Genomic DNA, 21,906 nt, shown 5'->3' on the forward strand with positions numbered 1-21,906 from the left:
GAGGGCCTTAAGGAGTATTTTGTATAAACAAACAAACAAACACAAATATTTACATAAAAATTTTTTAAGCACATTAGACATAATTTTATGTCTACTTTCACAAAATTTCACTCCAGACTTCTACACTGTTCATTTAATATTTGCTGCCTGAACCTTGTGAAAAGTATGTCTAAATTGAACTTTAAAAAAAAATTTAGACAATGTTTTAAAAACAAAAAATGTCTCGACCTGCAATACGCTCTTAGGAATGCAAATAAATAAACTAAGGTGAAACGGGTGAGCATACACAAGGTGAGCATCTAGTTGGAAAGCCAGAACAGAATAAAAAAAAGTATTGATTGAGCACCTCCCTGACAAGCAGAGTCATCAAAAATTTGTTTAGTGTACTTCCCAGTGGATTTCAGCAATAAAATTTCAGGAGCACTCCGAAACTGAGCCACATAAGCGTATACAGCGATCTTCAAGGGATAGATTTTTTCAGCCATTATTCACCATTACAAAGCTAAGCCACGTCAACCCCCTTTCAGAGAACAAAGTGTAGCCTTCAGTGATTAGAACAGCATCAGCCTAATAATGGCCCCCCGCTCACCTGGAGTGCCTAACAGCATGTCTAAGGCAACATAATTTTTTTTTTAGTGCAATAACAAGACTGGCATCCTACTAGAGGTCTGATAAACACTACACAGCATTCATTATCACTAAAATTGCCATACAGGCTTTGAGTTTATGCTCGGCATGAGACTCTCTTGAAACAATTTTGTTTTAAATATGAAATGCTTTTAGCTTCTGTTAACAGAAACCTTGAGAGGAAGTCAAAATAAAACCACGAGCCAACATCTGGGCACCAATTCTCTTTCATCCGGGCACCGAAACGTGAATATCCGGGCACCAAACGAGATTCCACAAGCCGCATTCGCTCTCCTAGGCTTCCATGCCCTCCCCCAGGGTGACGCAAAAGTGTTCGGGAATTTGGCATAGAGTATGTTCCATCGTCAGTTCACGCCATTTCTCCCTTTAGCAGACGGTTGTAGTATAGAACAATCGAATGTGCTGCGTCTCATATGTTCTTGTCAGGTCAGCGTCTTTTCGTGGCCCCGCACCGTTCTGCACTTCACTGCTGCCAAGAGATCAGGGCTACTTAAGCAGGGAAATTTATCCGGATGAAAGAAGAGGTAGCTAGGGTCTTGCGGAAAACGCTCCCTTTGCGCGTTATAACGCCGTGGCAGAAGACTGCTCACCCCTGCCGACAATGCCATGGTTACGTGGCCGCTCACAAAGGTTACAAGGCCGCCACCAACAGCAACTGCCTACCTAAGGCTACACAATTGCAAGCAAATGCTTAGACGCCACAAGAAAAACCTACGAGAATGACTGAGTGCCCTGTATTGTTGGCAGAAGGAAAGCTCATGGCGTGCTGTGCACTAGACCCATTTCAAGATCGCGACTAGTACCATCTATAACCAAATGTCTATGGCCCTAACCATTTCATGGTTTCAGCTAACGTAATCTCAATTACAGGAGAGGCAGACATTTTTTTTCTTATTCTGCTCCAATTTCAGTCTGAACAGATTATGTTGGCATTTCGTAGCAAACATAAGCCCATTAGTTTCAGGTCTCGTAAACCATACAAGCAGAAGGTGAAAAAAAGGAGAAAGGGCAAACAAGACGAACAAGGCATGATGGGTACCTCGACCACGCTCTTGGCTGACATGAATGCTGGAACAATGTCGAGGAACTGCCTTTTGAACTGCAGGGGGTTCCAGGCAAAAATCTGAAACAGGCATGATTGAAAATGCACAATGTTCACATGCAGCTCAAGTAAGCTCAACAAGATGTCGCACCCAAGTCCTTTGAATTGTAAATAAGATCTTTTAAACAATCTCACAAACTCTGAGTGCTGAGACTACTTCTGGAATACAGTTGAGCCCCGCAATAACAAAACTGCCGGGGACGAGAAAATGTTTATTTTCGTGCGAATTTCTTTATCGCGAAAATGGGCTGTACAGATGAATAAGTATGAACCTGGGCCAGCGGAAGCAAAACTTTATTTGAAAAAAATCTGTGATCGTCGTTTGCCTTTTCTTACTTTAAATGTGTAGTGCCCTAGTCGGCAAGCGAAGCCAAGGGCTTTTTGCTGCACTAAGATTTCAGACAGTGGCACCTTGTTTGCTCTCTGTTCCAATGTTCCAAGAACCAGGCATACACAGCCTTGTGTACATCTTCAAAAGTCGGCGTTGTCACCATCATGTGCTGCGCACATACTCCATTCTCCACAGCAGCCAAGATGCTATCTTTGCACTTCAATATCGTCAACAGCGAACTGCACGGAATTCCACACTCATGCACAATATCCATTTTCTTCCTTCCTTTAGCAACTTGAGCGATGAGTTCCGCCTTCTCCTGAAGCGTCAAAAACTTTAGCTTTTGGTTGGAGGAGGCATCTTCTCATCACGTCGACTCACCAGACAAAAAAAGAAAATGGATGTGTGGCTTGCTGGGCTACAACTAGAGGTGTATGACGAGACGCAGGCGTGTCGCCGCCGAGGGTTCTCGCTGCGCCGCCGCCACCGACAGAAATCGATCAGCGCGCCGCCGCCACTGTTTTTTTTCGCCGTGGTTAATGCCATAAAGTTAATATACTACCTACTGATGGCACACAGTTTTAAATAAAGGTAAATGTTTTTTAATCTGTGCGAGGGAGTGAAGCAGCCTCTACATCGATGGCAATAAAGTTATCTTGAACTTGGGCACAATCTGTTCATGTGATCTGTGCATTTATATTGTGCTCGCAAATAGCGGATGTGTGAGGAGGGATATTAAGAATAAAAATAACTGATGGTGATAGGTAATGATGAATGTCATAAATGAACATCAACAGAGTTAATGACCAATGCTAATGACTAATGATGATTAATAATGACTGAAAATGACTTGTAATGACCAATATGTCAAACGACAACTTAAAATGACCTCAACTGTTGGAAAAGAGTAAAATGACTAATCATCACTTATCAGTACTGCTAATAACTACGAAACGACCAATATGTCAAACTACTATTTGAAATGACCACAACTGATTGAAAATGAGTAAAATGAATAGGCATGACTCACTATTACTGCTAATAGATATGAAACAACCAATATGTCAGACGACGACTTGAAATGGCCACCACATCTGTCAGGAAACGACAGGAGGCAAATGGTAAGAGGCAAAGAGAAAGAGGCAAATTATAGGAGAGGAAGGGTAGGCTTCCGCCGTTCTCCTATTAAGAGACATCCGAGAGACCTAATTCTTTTTTTAGTAAATCCAGCTGCGTTTAATATTCGGAGTTCTCTTCTTCAATTTTCTTTTCTCAGGCTTAGAATCATGTAATGTTCTAACAAAACAAAGCAAACAAAATAAAAAGCAACAAAAGTCAACGGTGTGATCAGGGACCCTGGCGAAACTTCTTTAGAGGGGAGGAGGGGGGAATCGAGCTTTGCCATTGTTTTATTGCATTTTGATATTGATTTTCTACTTAATTTTGTATTTTGCCACTTGCTACATGCTACATGGCAGGAGCTCATCCATGGCTCTCGTTGGAATATGACATTTTGAAATCAGCATAAATCCAAAAGAGATGACTTTCGAAGACAAAAACAGAGATGCTGAAAGGTCATTTTACTGGTGCCGGTAAGTGTACCTCGTACCGTAATTTGGCCCTCAGTTTTTATACCATGGGCCGCATGACGAGGTATGCAAACGAAGAAGGGTAGGCTTTAAAAAAAGCAGCAAGCCCGAAGGATCATGTCATGCATTTACAAAAACCCGCCCGGTTAGCAGTTGATGGTGCCTATAGCTAGGGAGCTAAGCTGCTGAACATTGGCTCCGCACACCGCATGTGACCAGCACTGCGATCCGTGCCACAGCTCACAATTCACAACGGCCGAAAACCTTGACTGCGTCTCACTTTTTTTTCCGGTTTCCAGCTCGTATGGTTACGAGCTTGCTTCCTCGCGATCACAGCATCCATTTCACGAAGTCATTTAAGTACTTTCCTCGAAGAGGTGGCAAAGATGCAATATCCTAAACTGCAAAAAATTAAACTACGCTCAAGCGCCACTTCCACCCGCCGTTCCCCGCAGTACAGATGCACAGGCGCCTGATCTCAGCTACTCGTCGGTGGGGCGTGAAAAAAAAAATAATAATAATAATAAAAAAAAAACACATTTTACTGTTTCATTTCAGTGCAACTGCTTGCATGTGTTCTTAGCTCACCAGTAGCCCGCCACGCTTTTAAACCCCACAAGAGCAGCTTCTGTGGGCAATGTGGAAATGAGTGCGACACAAGGGCCACGCGCGCCTGTGTGTTCATTCCAATGTCCATTGCTGTCGTACTGTTTATACTTTATTGCTCGGCCCCTGTTTGACCCAAATATTTAATCCAAATGTATTTGATCCAAATGTATTTGCAGATTTTCTTTTCAGAAATTTAGGTAGTTACATTAATCCCATGTATAAAAGACCTTATTGCAGGGGTTAGTGAAGCGTGCATAAAGTAATGCCACACACCTTCACTGAATGCCTCCTGGTACGATTTTGTCCACAATGATGCACATGTTTTTTGGGGGATTTTTTTGCGATGAATATAGTTATTATTAAAGTGCTCAATTTGCATTTTCTGAAATTCTTTATTATTGTTTTGCAAACTTGAAACAACCTTTGAGTAAAGTCAATAAAATATTTATTTCTGCGTACATGCCCACTGTGCGTGCTGGTATTTCATTGAAACAGACATACCCGTAGAAAACGGAATGCAACTATAATCGATATCTGCTTTGTATTATAAAAGCAGTTGCAATGTGTAAGTTTTAAAATATGTATTCCACAATTGATTAATTCTTTTTCATAAATAATTTTATCTTTGTATGAGCACCGCCCTTCATGTTTAGTATTCCGTGCTTACTTCGTTGAATTTACTGGCGAGGAGGCAAGGAAATTACCAAATTTGACTTCTACTGTCATAAATATTGCAGCTAAACAAGATATTCACATAGCTCCAAAAAAGGTTTTTTCTTCGAAGGAAAAAATTGCTTCAAGACAAGGTTAACATTCAGAACACATGACTGCACTTACTGTCCATGCGGTTAGGAACCTCGCATTACTTCATCTACTAACTGGCTGAGAGCACAAGGGCCAACTAGCTGAGTAAAATATTTACACCATTTATATAAAACTCTGAGGTCAGCTTAGATTCGGGGATTTGTAGTCTTATCATAAAATACGACATAAAATTACAAAATTTGCAAGTTAATCGAGCACGCGCCTCTAGGATCGAATTGTAGCTAGCTGGATCACTGTAGCTTGGAAGGAAATCCCGGAAGGATTCGTGACGCGAGAGAACAGTGACAAGATCAGCGATGACGGCAGCTAGCGAGCGGTAGCAAGGTTCGTCGAATAAAGGTCATTTGTTTGCTCTTTCTCAATGCTTATTTTTTGTTCGGCCGGCTTAGATTCGAGGACAGTTCTTTTCTTATTTTCTTTTTTTGAGGGGAGAGGGGGTGCTTCCACTTTTGGGGTCAGCTTAGAGTCGCCGTCAGCCTGGATTTTTTTTTAAATTCCTCTCAGTCCTTTTGTATGAAAAGCCCAAAATTTCATAGAAGCAATGTTTTGAAAGGAAGATGCAGTGAAACAGATTTTTGAAGTTTTGGTTTCGGTTTCCACGCTACTGGTGGAACATGGCCACGCAATGCCGCCGACAAAATCTCCGGTGCCACGCCGCCAATGCTGCCGCCGCCGAATAAAAACGACCACCACACCGCCACCAGTCGAAACCGCCATGGCGCACACCTCTAGCCACAACCAACATAAATGTCCGCTATGACGATACGGCCGCGCCCATTTGAACTGGTTGGCAACGAATCAAAACCCGCCAAAAATGGCTTTTTTTTTTTTTGCAAAAAAACGACAGGTGCGCAGTGATTATCATCAGCAGCATGACCGCGTCTGTAAAAGTGCTTGTTGGTAGCATGGAAGCACCGAAAATGTTAAAAGTGGTGTACTAAAACGTGTACAGTGTATTAATTTCCTCTTATGGCTTAAGAACGAAGAAAACGTGTGGACTGCTATTTTAGAAACCGTCAATGTTGAGAGAAATGAAATACATTAAATCTAATGAACGCTAGCTGAGGCCACTAAAATATTTCGTTCCATCGAGAAATTCGTACTTGCTGTTTTCGTTATTGGGGGGTTCAACTGTAGCAGTATAATGCCAGCTTGAGAATTACTTTGTTATGACATCACATCAATCACAACAAGACTGCAAAGTTAAATAAATTACGGCCCTTAAGTACAAGCAACCAATCAAACCCTCTAATAGTGAACGCCTCGGTACTAGTATCAAAAGGACTTGCGATGCAAGGTATGTCATCAAAGTTTGCTTCACAGAACAGCACAAGTAAAATCTTGCCGAACAGTTGCCCTTCCAGCAATCTTTCCAAACAGTAAGGTTCCCAACAGTACTTCTGCGAATATGATGCATGGATCGTAGTGCATTTATTACTTGCTTCAAACAATACAACCACACAACATGTGCACAACCAGCCAGCCATGCACCAGACAACTGCACACTCTCTTCTCAATCACTCTCCAGCCGTGTTTAAATGAGGTTCCAAAGGGATTGCCTGCTAAGCCACCACAAAATGGCACCAACTAGGCAACAAGGCTGGCTTCCAGGAACAGCTACAATGGGCACCCCCGTAACTTCAACTGTGTATGCCAAGGAAATGTCATGCTTCAAGAAGCGGTGAGAAACACAGTTTAGTATGGGACTCTGACCTCAATTTATACCAGGGGGTAGTGTTGTGAACACGAGTATCCAACAGCACAGACAGGGAAGCATGCACAAAGAAACAGGGACAGACATAGTTCTATTCGCCTGTTTCTTTGTGGATGTGTTTGTATCTCTGTTTGCGCTGTTCAACATGTGACGTTCAACCAACAAGCCTGTCAAAATTTTTAACGAACACAAGGCAACAGAGGCTGTGCCGCTAACAAGACGATGAAACAGAAGACGCATGGAAATGCCTGCAGTGTCCCACCCACCTTGAGCAGTGCGGGAAAGTACTTCTCACAGGCGCCCGTATTGCATAACGTGGCCAGGTTGCGCATTGTGAATCGCACCACCTGCAGCGCGTTGGACGCGTTCAGGCAGGCCCGTGATCCAGGACCGAGGAAGAACTGGCTCAGCAGGTCATCCGTCCTGTGCAGCACGGCCGCCCCTGAAGTGCACAGTTTGCAATTAGTCAATTCTGCCCTTTGCTAGGCACATCCTAATTTGGTTGGTTTGTGGGGTTTAACGTCCCAAAGCAACTCAGGCTATGAGAGACGCCGTAGTGGAGGACTCCGAAAATTTCGACCACCTAGGGTTCTTTAACGTGCACTGACATCGCACAGCACACGGGCGCCTTGCTTTTCGCCTCCATCGAAAAGCTGCCGCTGAGGCCGGGATTCGATCCCGCGTCCTTGGGAACAGTAGCCGAGCGCCGTAACCACTGCGCCACCCCGGCGGGGGCACATCCTAATTTATCTGACTAAATCAATGCAATTCTATTGGAAGGATAATTTATATTAGTCTAACCGCGTTTCAGTTAGTGCAGCACGGCAAGATTAATCCAATTCCATCCCAGTCATTCCATCTATCCTTGCTTTGCATTCTATTTCATACAGTTAGTAGCAATAAAATTTGAACAGATTCAATAATAAACTACACATGTGCCATGTAAGCGATTAATTATGGCCTCCAAAAAGTTTTGTGTGAACAGCAGATCACCATGTCAAGATAACCCAAACTTGAAAGTGGTGCCCCAAAGCTGCTTTGGGTCTTTTACACACAAAACAAAATACAGAAATGCAACAAATGATATGAAATACCCAGTGTGTTTGCACACACACTTGGCAGGATCTACAGCCAGGTGACCACCACTGTGACAAAATCCGGCGCTGTCTGCCATGGTGATATGGGCAAAAAAAAACAACCATGGGTGTACCTCTGACAAATGATATTTGGCTGTGCATGCACTGGTTCATTGGGTCGGGTGACATCACGAAACAGCATGACATGGCCAAGCTGCCAGGTGCCATACCAACTTGGGCTCTGCATTTGAGATGGGAAGGGTATGCGATCGCAATGCAGCCTTCCACAATGTCTGAGTAAGACACGCTGCCTCTAGGCTATGCAGGCATGTTCGTACAGCTTGGTCTTTCACATAACATGGTATCTTACAACTGTATGCTAACGAGTATGTACGAGATAATAGAGACATCAATTAAGGGATTCATAATTAGGCCAGTAGCAAAGTGCATGTACACAAACAAAGATCTGCCGCCCCAGACACGAGCCAATAACTCCATTGTGTCGCGTCTTTGAAGGCCAAGCTTATGTGCCCCTCAAAATTTTTATTTCCCTTTTGCCTCGGAAGTTCTCTTCTTCGATGCACACAAGAATTTAGCATGCTATTTGGTGATGAGGAACATTCTATGCCTGTGAGAACAATGGCAATGTACTGCCAAAGAGAGAAACCCTGCTTAACAGAACAAGCATCACCATTTTCTGTGAGATTAACTCCGCTGCATAGGCCACTCTCATTGACGCCCCATCTCACCTGTCTCCCCAACAATTCCGGGGCACAACTTTGCAACAAACGCCCGTGCACGTTATAGAGCAACGGGACACCGCATGCACAGCTTTCTACGTTTGCCTCCTTGAACTTCATTCCCCTAATGCACAGGGGGTGTCTCTTTGCCGCAGCAGCCTGAAATTGTGAGGCTAGCAGTACGCTGAAGCATACGCATCGCCACCACCAAGTTTCTGCTGCTCTGCACTCTCCTTGTTCACACATGCACAGCTCAAGAGAAGATACACACCGTGGTGGAGGAAGAACTCAAGCAGGGCAGTGGCCAGCGCCACCCTGGTAAGCAGGTGGCTGGTGGCCAGCCTCTGTACTACCAGCACTAGCTCAGGCACCTGGCTGGCATCCAGCTTGCACACCAGGTCCAGGGCACGCACTGCTTCCACCAGGCACTACACGCACCAAATGAGGGGCTGCCATCAAGATGCTGCCATTCACCAACAACAACCACATAAACAGCGAGACAACACAAAGTCCACTCACCAGATGCTGCAGCTCCAAGTCTTCGCCATGCACAGGTTCTGAAAGAAAGCGGCCGCAACGCTCTGGATGAGCACAGAGGAAGCTATGACTAAAGAAATCAATCGCCACCACAAGGACCGAAACTGTGGAGCCATTATGTACCAGCGATCCCATCTATCCCAAGTTTAAAACTTACTCCTTGAATATAATATTTAAAGGCACACAGAACAGCCTCGTCCTGTCATCTGCCTGTCATTTATTCAGTGTATAGGCTGTCTGCTTTTCCGTCAGCGGCAGGCAACAGCACTGTCCACAGGTGGTGCAGTTAAACCAGCCTATCTGTCCACATAAAACTCTAGTATAAACTAAAATGTAGCCATACACATCGACCATGAATTTTTCGCCAATGCTCTTAGAAGGGATAAAGAGAAACCATAAGGATGGTATTACTTTGACAGGCAAGGCATTCGTAACCAGAGGTGGGCAAATGAGGAGAAACGCAGTGGATTCTTTTGCAGTACTTTAGGGGCATAGGGATGAACCATTTGATGAATACAACTACAGTGAAAGCTCTTTAGTTCGAAATGGCGGCGGCAGTGCCGGAGGGTAGGGGCTGGTGTCCGCTATAGCGGCTGCCCGCTCTTCTCTTCTGCGCAACTTCCGAAGCTTTGCAACTAAATACTCTTAAGTTTTTCCTGAATGGCAAAGGAACGTTAGCAGTTAGAAACGGTGGTCCTGTGCACTTCGCCGATCCAGTCACATTCCATGAGGCTGGAAACAGCACCATCACTCTCGGTGAATCACTGCAGCTAGGGTCATTTTTAGACTTTAATTCACCACGAGTGCCGGGACAATTTTGTGGCTTTTGTTCCTGTTTCTTCGCCGTTTCTGGTGTTTTTCCTTTCCCTTCAAAGCCTAGTTATAGCACATGCGCCCTGTTCCATTACATCTGTTTTCTATACAACACAGGCCCAGTGGAGGAGGAAGTGTGTTGCCGCGTACATTCCGTTACTGCAGAAACTACGCCTTTCGTGGAACATTTACCCTTGCCCCTCAAACTCTGCATCTTTCCCTCCCTCACCTCACCGCCTCTGCTCTCCCTCACCCTCGCCCTTACAAAGTTTTCAACGCGGTTTCTCCCTTACCTTCACCTCACAGAGTCGAATCCTCATAAGGTGAGGGTAAGGCTGCCCTCATGAGGGTTGACCGTCATGAGGATTCCCATGTCTATTCTAACTGCCACACGTCTCAAACGAGGGTGTCCAGGAAAAGTAGACAAGGAACAAAATAAAAATGTAAGCGGGTGTGTAAACAAGTATATGACAGGGGATATAATGCAAAGCTAAACAATGAACAACGTAAAAGACAGCCCGTCTAACCGTGCCTTTCACATTTTTACAATGCGACTTCTGCAGTGCTCTAGAATCTTTTTTTTGAACTCTGCTCTCTCAGTTGCAGTAAGTGGCTTTCCAAAAAAATAATAAATGCCATCACAGACAACCAACAAATTATGTCAGGGACAGCGTCAAGAAAGCTTTCTTGCGCCCATTTTTTGAATGGCTAAACTAATGACTGAAGATAAAAGCACTTATCGTATGCCTGGAATGACGAAAACAAGCTTGAAATTCCCTCACTTGCCAAGAGCAAAGCAAATACCTACAGGCAGGCAGGTGATGATGTTGCGAATGTAAGGTTGCCCCTGACTAAAGCCAGCAAAGCAAAATCAATATGCTGGTTCTGCGTGAAATTTAGCATGAAAGATCAGAACGCAAAATAAAAGAAGGTGCAGTTTGAGTAAAAAGCGCAAATGCTGAAGGAAGAAAAAAGAACACTGAAGTTTACTTTTAAGCAACAAACTACTGAACCTCATGAGTCTACAGTGAGTCCAATTAAGCAGCTGGTTTCAGGCCAAAGCAGTGTCTCACGGTCGTTTTAAATGCCTTTAGCCAGTCACTAAGCCCCTATCAAAAGGCACGGGCTTAATGACTGAGCTAAGCACACAAGTCGGCCATGCCAGTCGCTTCGACCAGCCGGACCCAGGGTTCTTTAATCCCGTTCTGAAGCTATCTGTAGGATTGATATCCTGCTCTGTGACTGGGCCAAGATTCGCGGGCTAGCAAACTGTCAGGCCACCTGCTCAAGTTACCCAAAATGGAGGTAGTAAAACAGGCAGGGAATCCAAATAACTGGCTACCCAGTTCACAGATGGTGCCACTGCATGCTGACCTCCACAGGGAATGGTCAGTTCCCAAAGCACAGTTCCTAAAAGCTCAGGTGGCAAGGTCTCACAAGAGCCAGGCGAAACATCCAGAGGGCACTCACTACGGTGTGTCTGCTCCACCAGGTAGAGACAGTACTTCTTGCTTGCTGACACCAGGGTCTCATCCGAGTAGCCCAGGGACACCGCCCGCCTCAACCACACACAGAGCACAGAGAAGGCTGCCTCATTCAGCCACTGGTCCCCCGTGTAGAACTTGGCTGAGCAGGGGAGGGGAAAAGAGGGGACAACCCACAAACTTCACTCCTGGAAACAGTGGTGCTCACGGGGGTAAAAAAAATGGCAATTTTCTCTGTAAAGATGAGTTGTTATACTGGCTGTTTGAGCAACCTCTTTAATCATTCCTCATTCACATATAGACAAAAGCCAAAGCCAGAAGTGATCGACAGATGATAAAAAAATTTCAGTTAGAGCAGGTGGCTGTGAAAGGTGCAGGTCTGACCTATATTTAGTGCTCGATGCGTAAAATTATGCAATCGCTCGCAATGAGGCTCGTGCAAGACGATAGGCCTATTCTTTTGCTCCCAACCGCTGACTTCATTGCTTCACACATCCAGAAAGTAATTTTAGTTAGGAAATTTTCACCACTCAGACCAAGCTCTTTCAAGATCTTTTTATATCTTTCAAGCTCCCTTTTCCCAACTTCTTATCTTGGTGCCAAGCATACCTTTTGCGCACATTTCATGTATCTATTTTAGCCACATCAAGAACAAATTTGGTACGCACAATCATTTAAGTGAGAAAAATGCAACTACTGAAGTTGTAATGCAATCAGTGACAGTTTTAAAATTCAAAATTTTGTAAATACTCGGGCACTAGCCACTGAAAATGATATGCTAGGTGTCTCAAAATGGTGCATGCCAAAAGAATGACATTTACTTTCAATAGCTGTGTGCAATGGAGGAGTAGAAATAAGCAAAAAAAAGCCATTTTCAGTGCACTATCATGCGTACTGCTGTAACCAGCAGCTGCACAGGAAGCACTGTTCTTCACTTATTCATGACATTTAAGAGAGGAAAGCATTAAGCTGTCTTAAGACTAAAAACAGACTGAGAAGGAGAAGATCAAGTACTGTAAGTGCTACAAGTTTCACTAACTTAGCGTTACTATAAAAGTAGGTATAGTTTTTCAGCAGCTCAATGAGCAAAAAAACAGCATAAAGGAGAGACCGAAATAAGGCACACATAAGAAAAAACAACAGCGCCCCTCTCAATCTGGGCCTGACCTATTTCTGTCCTCACCTGTTTTTAAATAGCACTGCTCATCTATATTAGGTTTCGAACTAGCTCTCACCAACATTCTTTGCCTTTCAGCCTCTTGTCTCTTCCCATGTCTGCAGATCACTGTGGTTATTCCATGGGTTACTTTTATTACAGAAAGTAAAGTGCTTCTAAGACAGAAGCGAATCTTAGATACAACAAGCACAGATCAAAATTGGCGGTCGAATCCATGCTAAGCCCAGATTATCCCACTGCGGGAATGCATATGCCTGCTGGCCCATGTTCTGTTGGCATAAACAAGAGTAGCGGCATGTGGTAACTGAGGAGGCAACACACATAGTTCATGCTGGTTACATCGATGTGTCGTACAAAGCTGTAATCAATACAAGATTCCCTTCTTCTGGTAGTAACTTGAAGGGGGGTTACTAACACTAACCATAGCACAGCGCCTTGGCAACATATGCAACATATGTGGCAGCAGAAAAGTGGAATATGCAAAAGGAAAGAATAGTCGTTCAAGCTCAAGAAGCTGATTAGTGGAGTACACGGCTACTTTTCAGACAAGTGATGCCACCTGGTGCCATTAACGTGATTCAAACAAAATTGCGGTATGTGTTGTCTGTGCCACATGGCACCACAAGTCCAGCAGCAACAATTTTTGATGCCCGGCTAGAAGATTTGCAAATTAAAAGTCTTGTACCTTTACAATATCGTTATTTGAGGCACTAGTAAATTAATAGTATCATTCACAGTTAGTAATTCTTCACTTGACATTATTTTGAAGTCACACTTACGACAACAATAAACAAGAATTTCTCAAAAATTCTTAGATAGAACTGTGCCATGTCAGGATGTCCATTTACCCTGGGGAGTGGAACCATGACATACAATAGGAGTTGAAAATGTAGGCGTTAAGTTTATTCCTGCATCAAAAACTAGGTTTCTTCAACTATGCCAACAAATGGCTGCACCCACAGTATAATCTGAACTTTCTATTGCAACACAATAACCTTGAAATTGGCAAGGAAACTCGTATACTTCATTTTATGCCCTGCCCTTTACACAGGCATCCTAAAATGCTGACTAATGTTCCATCAGGATCTTCAAAATGCCAAGGCCTACTTTTAAATAAACTGTCATTTCTTGGTCCTCCCGGTTCGTTGTGCAGTTGGCTTGGAAATTATTTGTACAAACGGCAACAGAAGGTAGTTCTAAGCGGTGCCACATCAGGACGGTTAACGTTTTGTGAGATGTGCCTAATGGATTGACCAGAACTGTTCCCGTTTCTCATTTTTATCAATGATTTAACTGAAGGCCTCGTTTCTAATGAAAGATTGTATGCCGATGATTGCATGTTATACCATCCCGAGTCATGTGCTGAAGATGTAAGCGTGCTACAGCTTGAGCTAGGAAAAATTCATTCTTGGCATATCAGATTGAATATGGAATTGAACGTAACAAGAAGCTATTATGTGGAATTTGCAAGCAAAATGAACAAGATATCATACTTCCTCAAAAATGATGTAGTACAATGCGTAGACATCTAATACCTGGGCATCATATTAACTGAGTGCAAATACCACGCTGACAACATGTTGCCTTTTGACCCTTTTCCAGAGGAACTTCAAGTATGGACCGGCAGCGTTGAAAAAAGCCTTATATTTCATTAATATTAGGCTGATGGGACCCCTTCACAAAAGTTATTGAGGATAGGCTACAGCCTGTTCACAAAAGGGCTGCAAGATTCATCACGTGCACTTATGACCACCAAATAAGGGGTTCGCAAATGAAGGAAAATCTGGGATGGAAGTTGCTGTCCACATGCTGGAGAATACCGAGGTTAAAGTTTTTACACATCGACAGTCGTAACACAGAAATCGGCAAGAATATTTGAAAGAACCTCATTATGTATCACTCTAAGAGGCGTGAGGTGTAACAATTCCAAAAAGGCTGAACTACCTACATCAAAGTCATTTAAATGCATTTGTTTTTTTTCTTTCTGTGAACTATGGCAGAATGAAATTTGCTTCTGGATTAGGTAGTGTGTGCACCCAATGTTTTTCAGTTTGGTTTGATTTATGGGGCTCCAAAAGTGACTCAGGCTTTGAGAGATGTCTTAGTGGAAAAATTCGGAGTAATTTCAACCATGTGGGGTGGTTTAACGTGCACTGACATCGCACAGCACATGAGCCCCTTGCTTTCTGCCTCCATCAAAAAGCAGCTGCTCAACCAGGAATTGAACCCACACCCTTGGGTACAGCAGTCGGATGCCCTTACCATTAGCTACCATGGCGGCCTGAAATTTCTTATCTGCCATAAAAAGCATTATATCAATCTTATCTTTGCGCTACTTTCAAAGTACAGTTATGTGCATATGTACCATATTTTTTAATTAGACAGATTGTGCTTAGTGTTGGTGTTAATTGAGTTTTCGTGGTACAGCTCATTTGGTGCTGCTGTTTTTGCTCTTTTCTTTTGGACCTTCATACTTCCTACGATAACGCCTAGCGGTCATTGTAGGTATTCGTAATAAATAATAAAAAAAAATAATAAGCGAGGCTCCTAGTAGGCACTCTTGCGAGATTGATGCACAACAGCAAAGCAGGGTGCACCAGTGGAAATGCGTCCTCGGTCAAGCTACCAGCCAATCCATAAGCCACATACGGGTGGAATGTTCTAGTCAGAATATCAGTACAGACCCGATTGGTTTGGTGACAAGATTTTAAGTGTTTCACAACCAAGAAAGCCAACTGCATAACAGTTACACAGGTGTACCTACTGTAAAAGCTGATGGCTTCCTGGTAAGTGTGATACACGAGGTAGATGCTTTATGCAGCAATTGAGCATACTCACATAATGGACGTGCTCAGACTATATCTGTGAAGGCAAAAGCACTGGCAGTAAGTGGACGGCAAAGCCCAGCTTTCACTTCTCTGAATTAATTTCAGAATCTGTACTAAGAACACGAATCTACTTTTTGGTCTACACAGGCAGCTTCCTACATCCTTCCATCACTGCACGCATTTCAAAATCATCAACAGCCAGACTATACCACTGTAGTGCAAAGGTCTCTCCCATATTTCTCCAATTAACCCTGTCCTGTGCTAGCTGCATCCATTTGACACCTGCAAACTTCTTGACCCCAATCTGCCCACCTAACATTCTGCCACCCCCTGCTACGCTTTCTTTGCCTTGGAATGCAATTTGTTACATTAAGCGACCATCAGTTATCCTCTCTTCGCACTATATATCCTAACCATGCCCATTTTTTCTTGATTTCCACTAGAATGTCATTAACTTGAGTTACTTCTCTAACCCACTCTGCATGCTTCATATTTATATCTGCCTTTCGAAATGGTCTGCATTAAAAAGGCACAGCAACACAGCCAATGAAGCTGACCGGAGGAGAGAACTGTGAAGGTCTCCTGGGAGACGACACCATCCAGCTCCGAAACGGCTTGGGCAGACTCGGAGCGTCGGAAGCGAGAGGAGCTGCCCATGGGTGCTGAAGATGCCAAGGGCCCAGTGATGGAGGACACGCCAAGCAGCCGTGGAGAAGAAAACAGCGAGCAGTCCATGAGCCAGCCAGGCAGCTGTTTGAGCACACGTTCGGCATCCCCTGCACGGATGGTGATGTGGGCCCGACAAGCGAGAGCTGAACAAGATGAACAATATGCAAACTAGTGTTTGTACTGCCTGCACCTCTACACAGTAGATGAACATTCAGCACACAGTTTTTGTTAGCTGACCCTAGTGCCTAGATACTTGCATGCTTCAGCCTGACCTTTTCCTTCCTTCATTGTTGTTCAACAGGCCTATGACGCCTCACAGTGCTCCAAGTATTCTCATGTACAACATTGACAGTACAGACATCGTATTTGAAACCATGTAAAGCATCCTTTTAAAAATGATATTGTGCAATGAAACAGATTACCCAAACTTCAGTTACAGTCAGTAAGTTAACTGCAACAGGAACAATTCGTCAAACCATGCCCCAGTTTATACACCAGGAAGTGAACGTCTTTTCAAGGATTGTTCATAGCAGTGACAAACATGCTGGCTAGGGACTACAAACTTGAACACCTCCTTCACAGGCTTAGCTGTTCCAAACTGGATTTGCCCTCAAAATGGCACACGCATACTCAAGCGGAGCCGAGGCAGACTTGATTAGGATAGGTTAGGTTGGGTTTGGTTAAGTGTTGTGCACATAAGCAACTAGGGCAATTATGCACCAAACCTCGGGTTAAAAATGTGTTTTTTTTGTATCTATAGATTAAAATTGTTAAAATCTTTATTTTATCCAGGACATTTGCTTATTTTCTCCCAAAGACTTAAACATACAAGACACGTCAAAAAAGCATTTTCACCCACGATCAGTGTTGGATGCAATGGGACAAATTCACTGAAAGCACATTACCAGTGAAATGTGTTTTATGCGGTAGCATAATGGCCCCGTGTCACAGAAAGCCATGCAACATAAGTGTCACCAGCAAATAAGTCGGTCACGACCAAAAAAATTTCAAGAGCCATAAAAAGGTGACAAAAATTGAAAAACAGCCAAAAGTTGTTAGGAGATTCCTATAACATAAAGAAAAATTAGGGCTAATTAAGGCAGATATTCGCGGTTGAAGCCAGGCCCTTTGAGTGTGAGACGAATATACTATGCATAGGTCATGCATGTTAGGAGGGGACCTAGTAAATGTGTTGTGGTTTTAGTCACATGTATTGAAGAGATATATACTTATGCTAACTGCAATTAAGTGTGCTGATTAAGAGTCCGTAATTACGCACAAAGTGGCAGTGCCACTTTTAATAAACAACAGTGTGAATAAAAAAGATAAAATGAAGAAGCCACTGGAGTCAATCACATAACAAGTGGTAGTGAACGACAAGTAGGAAAAGTAACAACAAAATCGATTAATGCCACCACATTACACTCTTAAAGGGACAGAACACTGGAATTTAGGTCTCAAATTTTTTTCGACGCAATGGAAAGATTGATGTCTAAAATGTTTGATTCCATAACGGTTTTGGTAGAAACGGTGCAGAAAATTTTTACCAAAAATTTTTCGATCAGTGCCCGCCCGTTTTTATGTAATCCGATGCTGGAAACCATGAGCAGCGACTGCGATGATGACTGGTGGTTGACAAAAAAGACGCACCGAAAACAAATATATATATCACTCGCCAGACAGTAATTCGACAATTTTTTGCTTAGAGTAACGTCCTTTTCAGTTTCACACTCAACACTATTACGGCACAATAACGTACGCCTCGTCGATGAAAGTTTTACTGGGTACTATCATCACTTCATTCACAAAATGATGATGATAATTATGTGGCTATCCTTTTGAATTAGAAGGAGGGGGGGGGGGAGGGGGCACGATGTGCGCCCTAAAACACTGTGGCGCCATCTAGTGGCAAAACCTGAAAGCATGCCTCTGGCGGTGCAAAAGGAGGGGTGGTTTTTATTTAAGGATGCAGTAGAGAGAGCGCAAAATATAATGAGTTATGACAAGCACTCCTAGAAGATAAAATAACAGTGCACTTGCGAAAATCGGCTATATTTTGCTGACATGTAGTCACGTGGGGTACTACACCGAAAGTAATAGGGTTTCTCCGCTAGATAGCACCTCAGTTGTTTTTATGTGATTTTCAATGACAAATTAAAATTGCAAAGCCTCTTTTCTTTGATATTGTAATGCTCGATCTGTACTATATACGAGGCAAGATCTTTTCATCTCCACCATAATCTCATGACATATTTTGGACAGTGTTCTGTCCCTTTGACGAGTAGCTGGAGTGTTTCCGAGATTTTTTCTTGGTGTCCAGACATTTCTGCAGAAGATCAAAATGTGGTGTATGTCCTCTCATCTTCACATGCATCACATGAGGGCTTGTCTTGTTTTGTCAATAAGTTATGTGTAAGGCATGTGTGACCTATGAGGCGATAAAACTGCATCCCTGAAACTTTCCTGGCGCGCATACGACTTCTGCTATTATAACAAAGGCTTTACCAGGTGTAGTTTGTTATTTACTTCGTTATTACATTTCGTCTGCATTTGCCTCTCAGCCCTTAAGTACTATTAATTTTACACAGTCTCTGCAGGGCACTTGTACTTTATTTCCTTGTGCTGTGCTTGTCCAGCATACACATCTGCTCTCCCTCATTTTCAATAATTAAATGTGCCTCAGTACCCAATAAGTTTTATGTTCTGCTCTTATGTTGTTGATCTTATAATGTGTATATTGTCCCCAATTAATAGTATGATTGCATCTTTAACGTGAAGTGCGTAAGCATGGTTTAGTTTAGTTTACAGTGCTTAACATCCGAAAGCGACTCGGGCTTTGAAAGACGCCGCAGTGAACGACTCCAGAAATTCCAACCTGTAGCAAATCGGTGTAAATGATACTGCTCTCAATTTTTTATTTACTATTTTAAATATTCTCCAGCCACATGGCAAATTTAGGTGAGGCTAGTCTAGGCTTGGCCATCTTATGTTAGATTGGTTAAGGCTAAGCTAGGCCAGGCTCCAATAGCAGCATGAGCTTCATGCCACCATTGCCTGTGCTGCTGCTTTCCTTGTGTTACATCTTATTATCGATGCAAGATTGTTAGGTTAGGTTTAGACTAAGTATAGTTACTTTAGAGAAGGTTAGGTTTAGTTGGGTAAGGTCAGGTTAGGTTCAGGTATGATGATGATGATGAAGTTGGATTTTAATGGCGCAAGGGCGTCTCAGGCCAAAGAGCGCCAAACCCAAGGTTAACGGTGTACTCAAGTTTGCGTAATGTGATAGTTGTAATGTTTCATGAAAGGATAAAAAACAGTGGTGTATAGGGCCTAAAAATGCATTTGCTCTGTAATATCACTAAAAACAGTGGTGTATAGGGCCTAAAATTCATTTGCGATGAATAATGAGCTGGGAAAAAAAATTTAAGAAAGTATATGTTGATGCTTTAAAAGATCTCATCCGTCCTCTCAAGGAGGAACGGGCTAAGACCCACGTCGATAAAAAATTCCATGTAAAAAACCTACAGGAAATATTGGGTTGTCACCAATAAAAATGGATGGGTGTGCAGGTATTTGAAGAGTGTACAAGGAGGGAAAATGACGTCTCCTTTCTGGTTCCAGTTGTGCACATATAATTAAATCATGAATGACAGTGAGCCGATCACCACATCTCGAACAGTGTGGTGCAGGAGAGTTAGTTAAAAGATATGTATGTGTTGTGTATGTGTGACCAATTCTGAGCCTGCACAGAGCTACTTCTTTAAATCTGTCTTGTTTTTTTTGTGGTGTACCTGCCTATCCTTGGCTTTATTGTGTGCAGTTTATTTTCTGTTGCTGCGTCCCATTCCTCTTGCCATTGTTGCCAAATCATGCTTTTTATGTGTGGCTTGAGGTCATGATAAGTTATCTTATCAATTTCTGTCATTTCGAAGGGCAGCTGACACAGCAAGCCTATCAGCTGCCTCGTTATCCGGTATACAGCGACGGACTGGCACCCAACACAGTGTAATTTTAATTTCTAGTTTATAGGCAAACATAAGGGTGTTATAAAGAGAATTCAGGACTAGGTTCTTATGCCATTTCCAAAAGGATAGGGACGTTAAAACACTGAGGGAGTCTGTGTAGATGATTGACGTCTGTATTTTATTTTCTATAATGTGTCTCACAGCTAAAAGGATACCATGGCATTCAGCGGTAAATATACTAGTATGTCTGTTCAGTGTTTTTGACTGTGAAAACTGTGGTCCATGTGCTGCACAGGAGACTTGAGCAGACTTCGAAGCATCAGTGTAATATTCATCACAAGTGTACTTCGCCTGAAGTGACATGAAGTGCTGCTGTATGGCAATAGGGGATGCATGTTTTCCCACTTCAAGAAACGACAGGTCACAATTAACAGTGTGCATTTCCCAAGGAAGAATTACATTTTTTATGGTAGTTGTATGAAGACTGGTAACTGGAACGTCCAGATGTTCAATATGAGTGGCAACTCTGATTGGATATGGTGGTGTCAGAGATCGTTTTCTTGAGAAAAGTGCAGTGCTAGTTTTGTCAAGCAGGAGCCAGCGACATGGATGATCCAGTTGGCATAGAACCTTCATAGCATAAGTTACACAAGTAAATTCTCTTCTTCGTTGCAGTGACCATCGGTTCACCTCGACATAAAGACTAGCAATTGGGCTAGTTCGAAAAGCACCGTGGCGAGGCGAAGGCCGAGGTGGTGCACGGGATCAAGCAATTTTAGAGCAGAGGATAATGCGGACCCATAGACCATCGAGCCATAGTCAACGCGTGATAGAACTACACTATTCAGAAGGCTCAAAAGGCAGTCGCGGTCTGTGCCCCATGAAAGATGAGAGAGGATTTTTAGCAGATTCATTGCTTTGAGACACTTCAGTCGCAACTGTTTTATGTGGGCAATGAAGGAAAGTTTTTCGTCAACAACTACGCCAAGAAATTTACGTTCCTTTTTAAGGGCTAGGCTCTGTCCATTCAATGTAGTGTTGGGGTCGGGTCTGATGCCACGCTGCTTAGAGAAAAGTACACAAACACTTTTTTCAGAGTTAAATTTAAACCCATTGTCATCAGCCCACCTGGACAATTTGTTAACACCTAGCTGAATCTGTCTTTCACAGATGGCCAAGTTGCAAGATTTGAAGCTTATCTGGATGTCATCAACATATACAGAGCAAGAAATGGTTTTTGGCAACACACTTTTTAAAGAGTTTATTTTGACTATGAAAAGTGTGCAACTGAGAACACCACCTTAAGGTACACCATTTTCCTGTATGTACTGCTTTGAGTATGCATTGCCAACACGAACTTTGAAGGATCGTTCAGACAAGTAACTTCGTATTGTATTCAACATGTTCCCTGTGATACCAAGAGAGGAGAGGTCGCGGATGATACCATAGCGCCAAGTGGTATCATATGCTTTTTCAAGATCAAAAAAGACAGATAAACAATGTTGTTTGTGTGCAAAAGCATCCCTTGCATATGACTCAAATGCAATGAGCTGATCAGCTGTTGACCGCCCAGCTCTAAAACCAGCTTGGTTTTGATGAAGAAGACCATTGTATTCAAGGAAATGTAGAAGGCGGCGATTTACCATTTTTTCAAAAAGCTTGCATAAACAGCTGGTTAGAGCAATAGGCCGATAACTTGCAGCAAGAGTGGGTTCTTTTCCGGGTTTTAATATCGGGATAATGATCGCTTCCTTCCATGCTTTAGGAAAGCGTCCTGTGGCCCATATTTTATTATACAG

At 43.0% G+C, this 21,906-nt stretch overlaps 1 protein-coding gene across 1 annotated transcript in view; it reads right to left on the reverse strand.

The window, feature by feature from the left end:
• The window catches only part of LOC146190164 (AP-5 complex subunit zeta-1-like), a 61,050-nt gene that overhangs the window by 26,127 nt on the left and 13,017 nt on the right, over window positions 1-21,906 (reverse strand). The window contains exons 5-10 of the mRNA XM_084604891.1: window positions 16,031-16,249; window positions 11,455-11,610; window positions 9,154-9,191; window positions 8,906-9,062; window positions 7,085-7,260; window positions 1,688-1,771 (exon numbers count right to left, since the gene is read on the reverse strand). Of these exons, the coding sequence (XP_084461017.1) occupies window positions 1,688-1,771; window positions 7,085-7,260; window positions 8,906-9,062; window positions 9,154-9,191; window positions 11,455-11,610; window positions 16,031-16,249 (830 nt within the window). The remainder of the gene's footprint in view (window positions 1-1,687; window positions 1,772-7,084; window positions 7,261-8,905; window positions 9,063-9,153; window positions 9,192-11,454; window positions 11,611-16,030; window positions 16,250-21,906) is intronic.

The sequence above is a fragment of the Amblyomma maculatum genome, chromosome 5 (assembly GCF_055883805.1).
Source record: "Amblyomma maculatum isolate TAMU_Amacu chromosome 5, ASM5588380v1, whole genome shotgun sequence".
NCBI classification, from domain to species: domain Eukaryota; kingdom Metazoa; phylum Arthropoda; class Arachnida; order Ixodida; family Ixodidae; genus Amblyomma; species Amblyomma maculatum.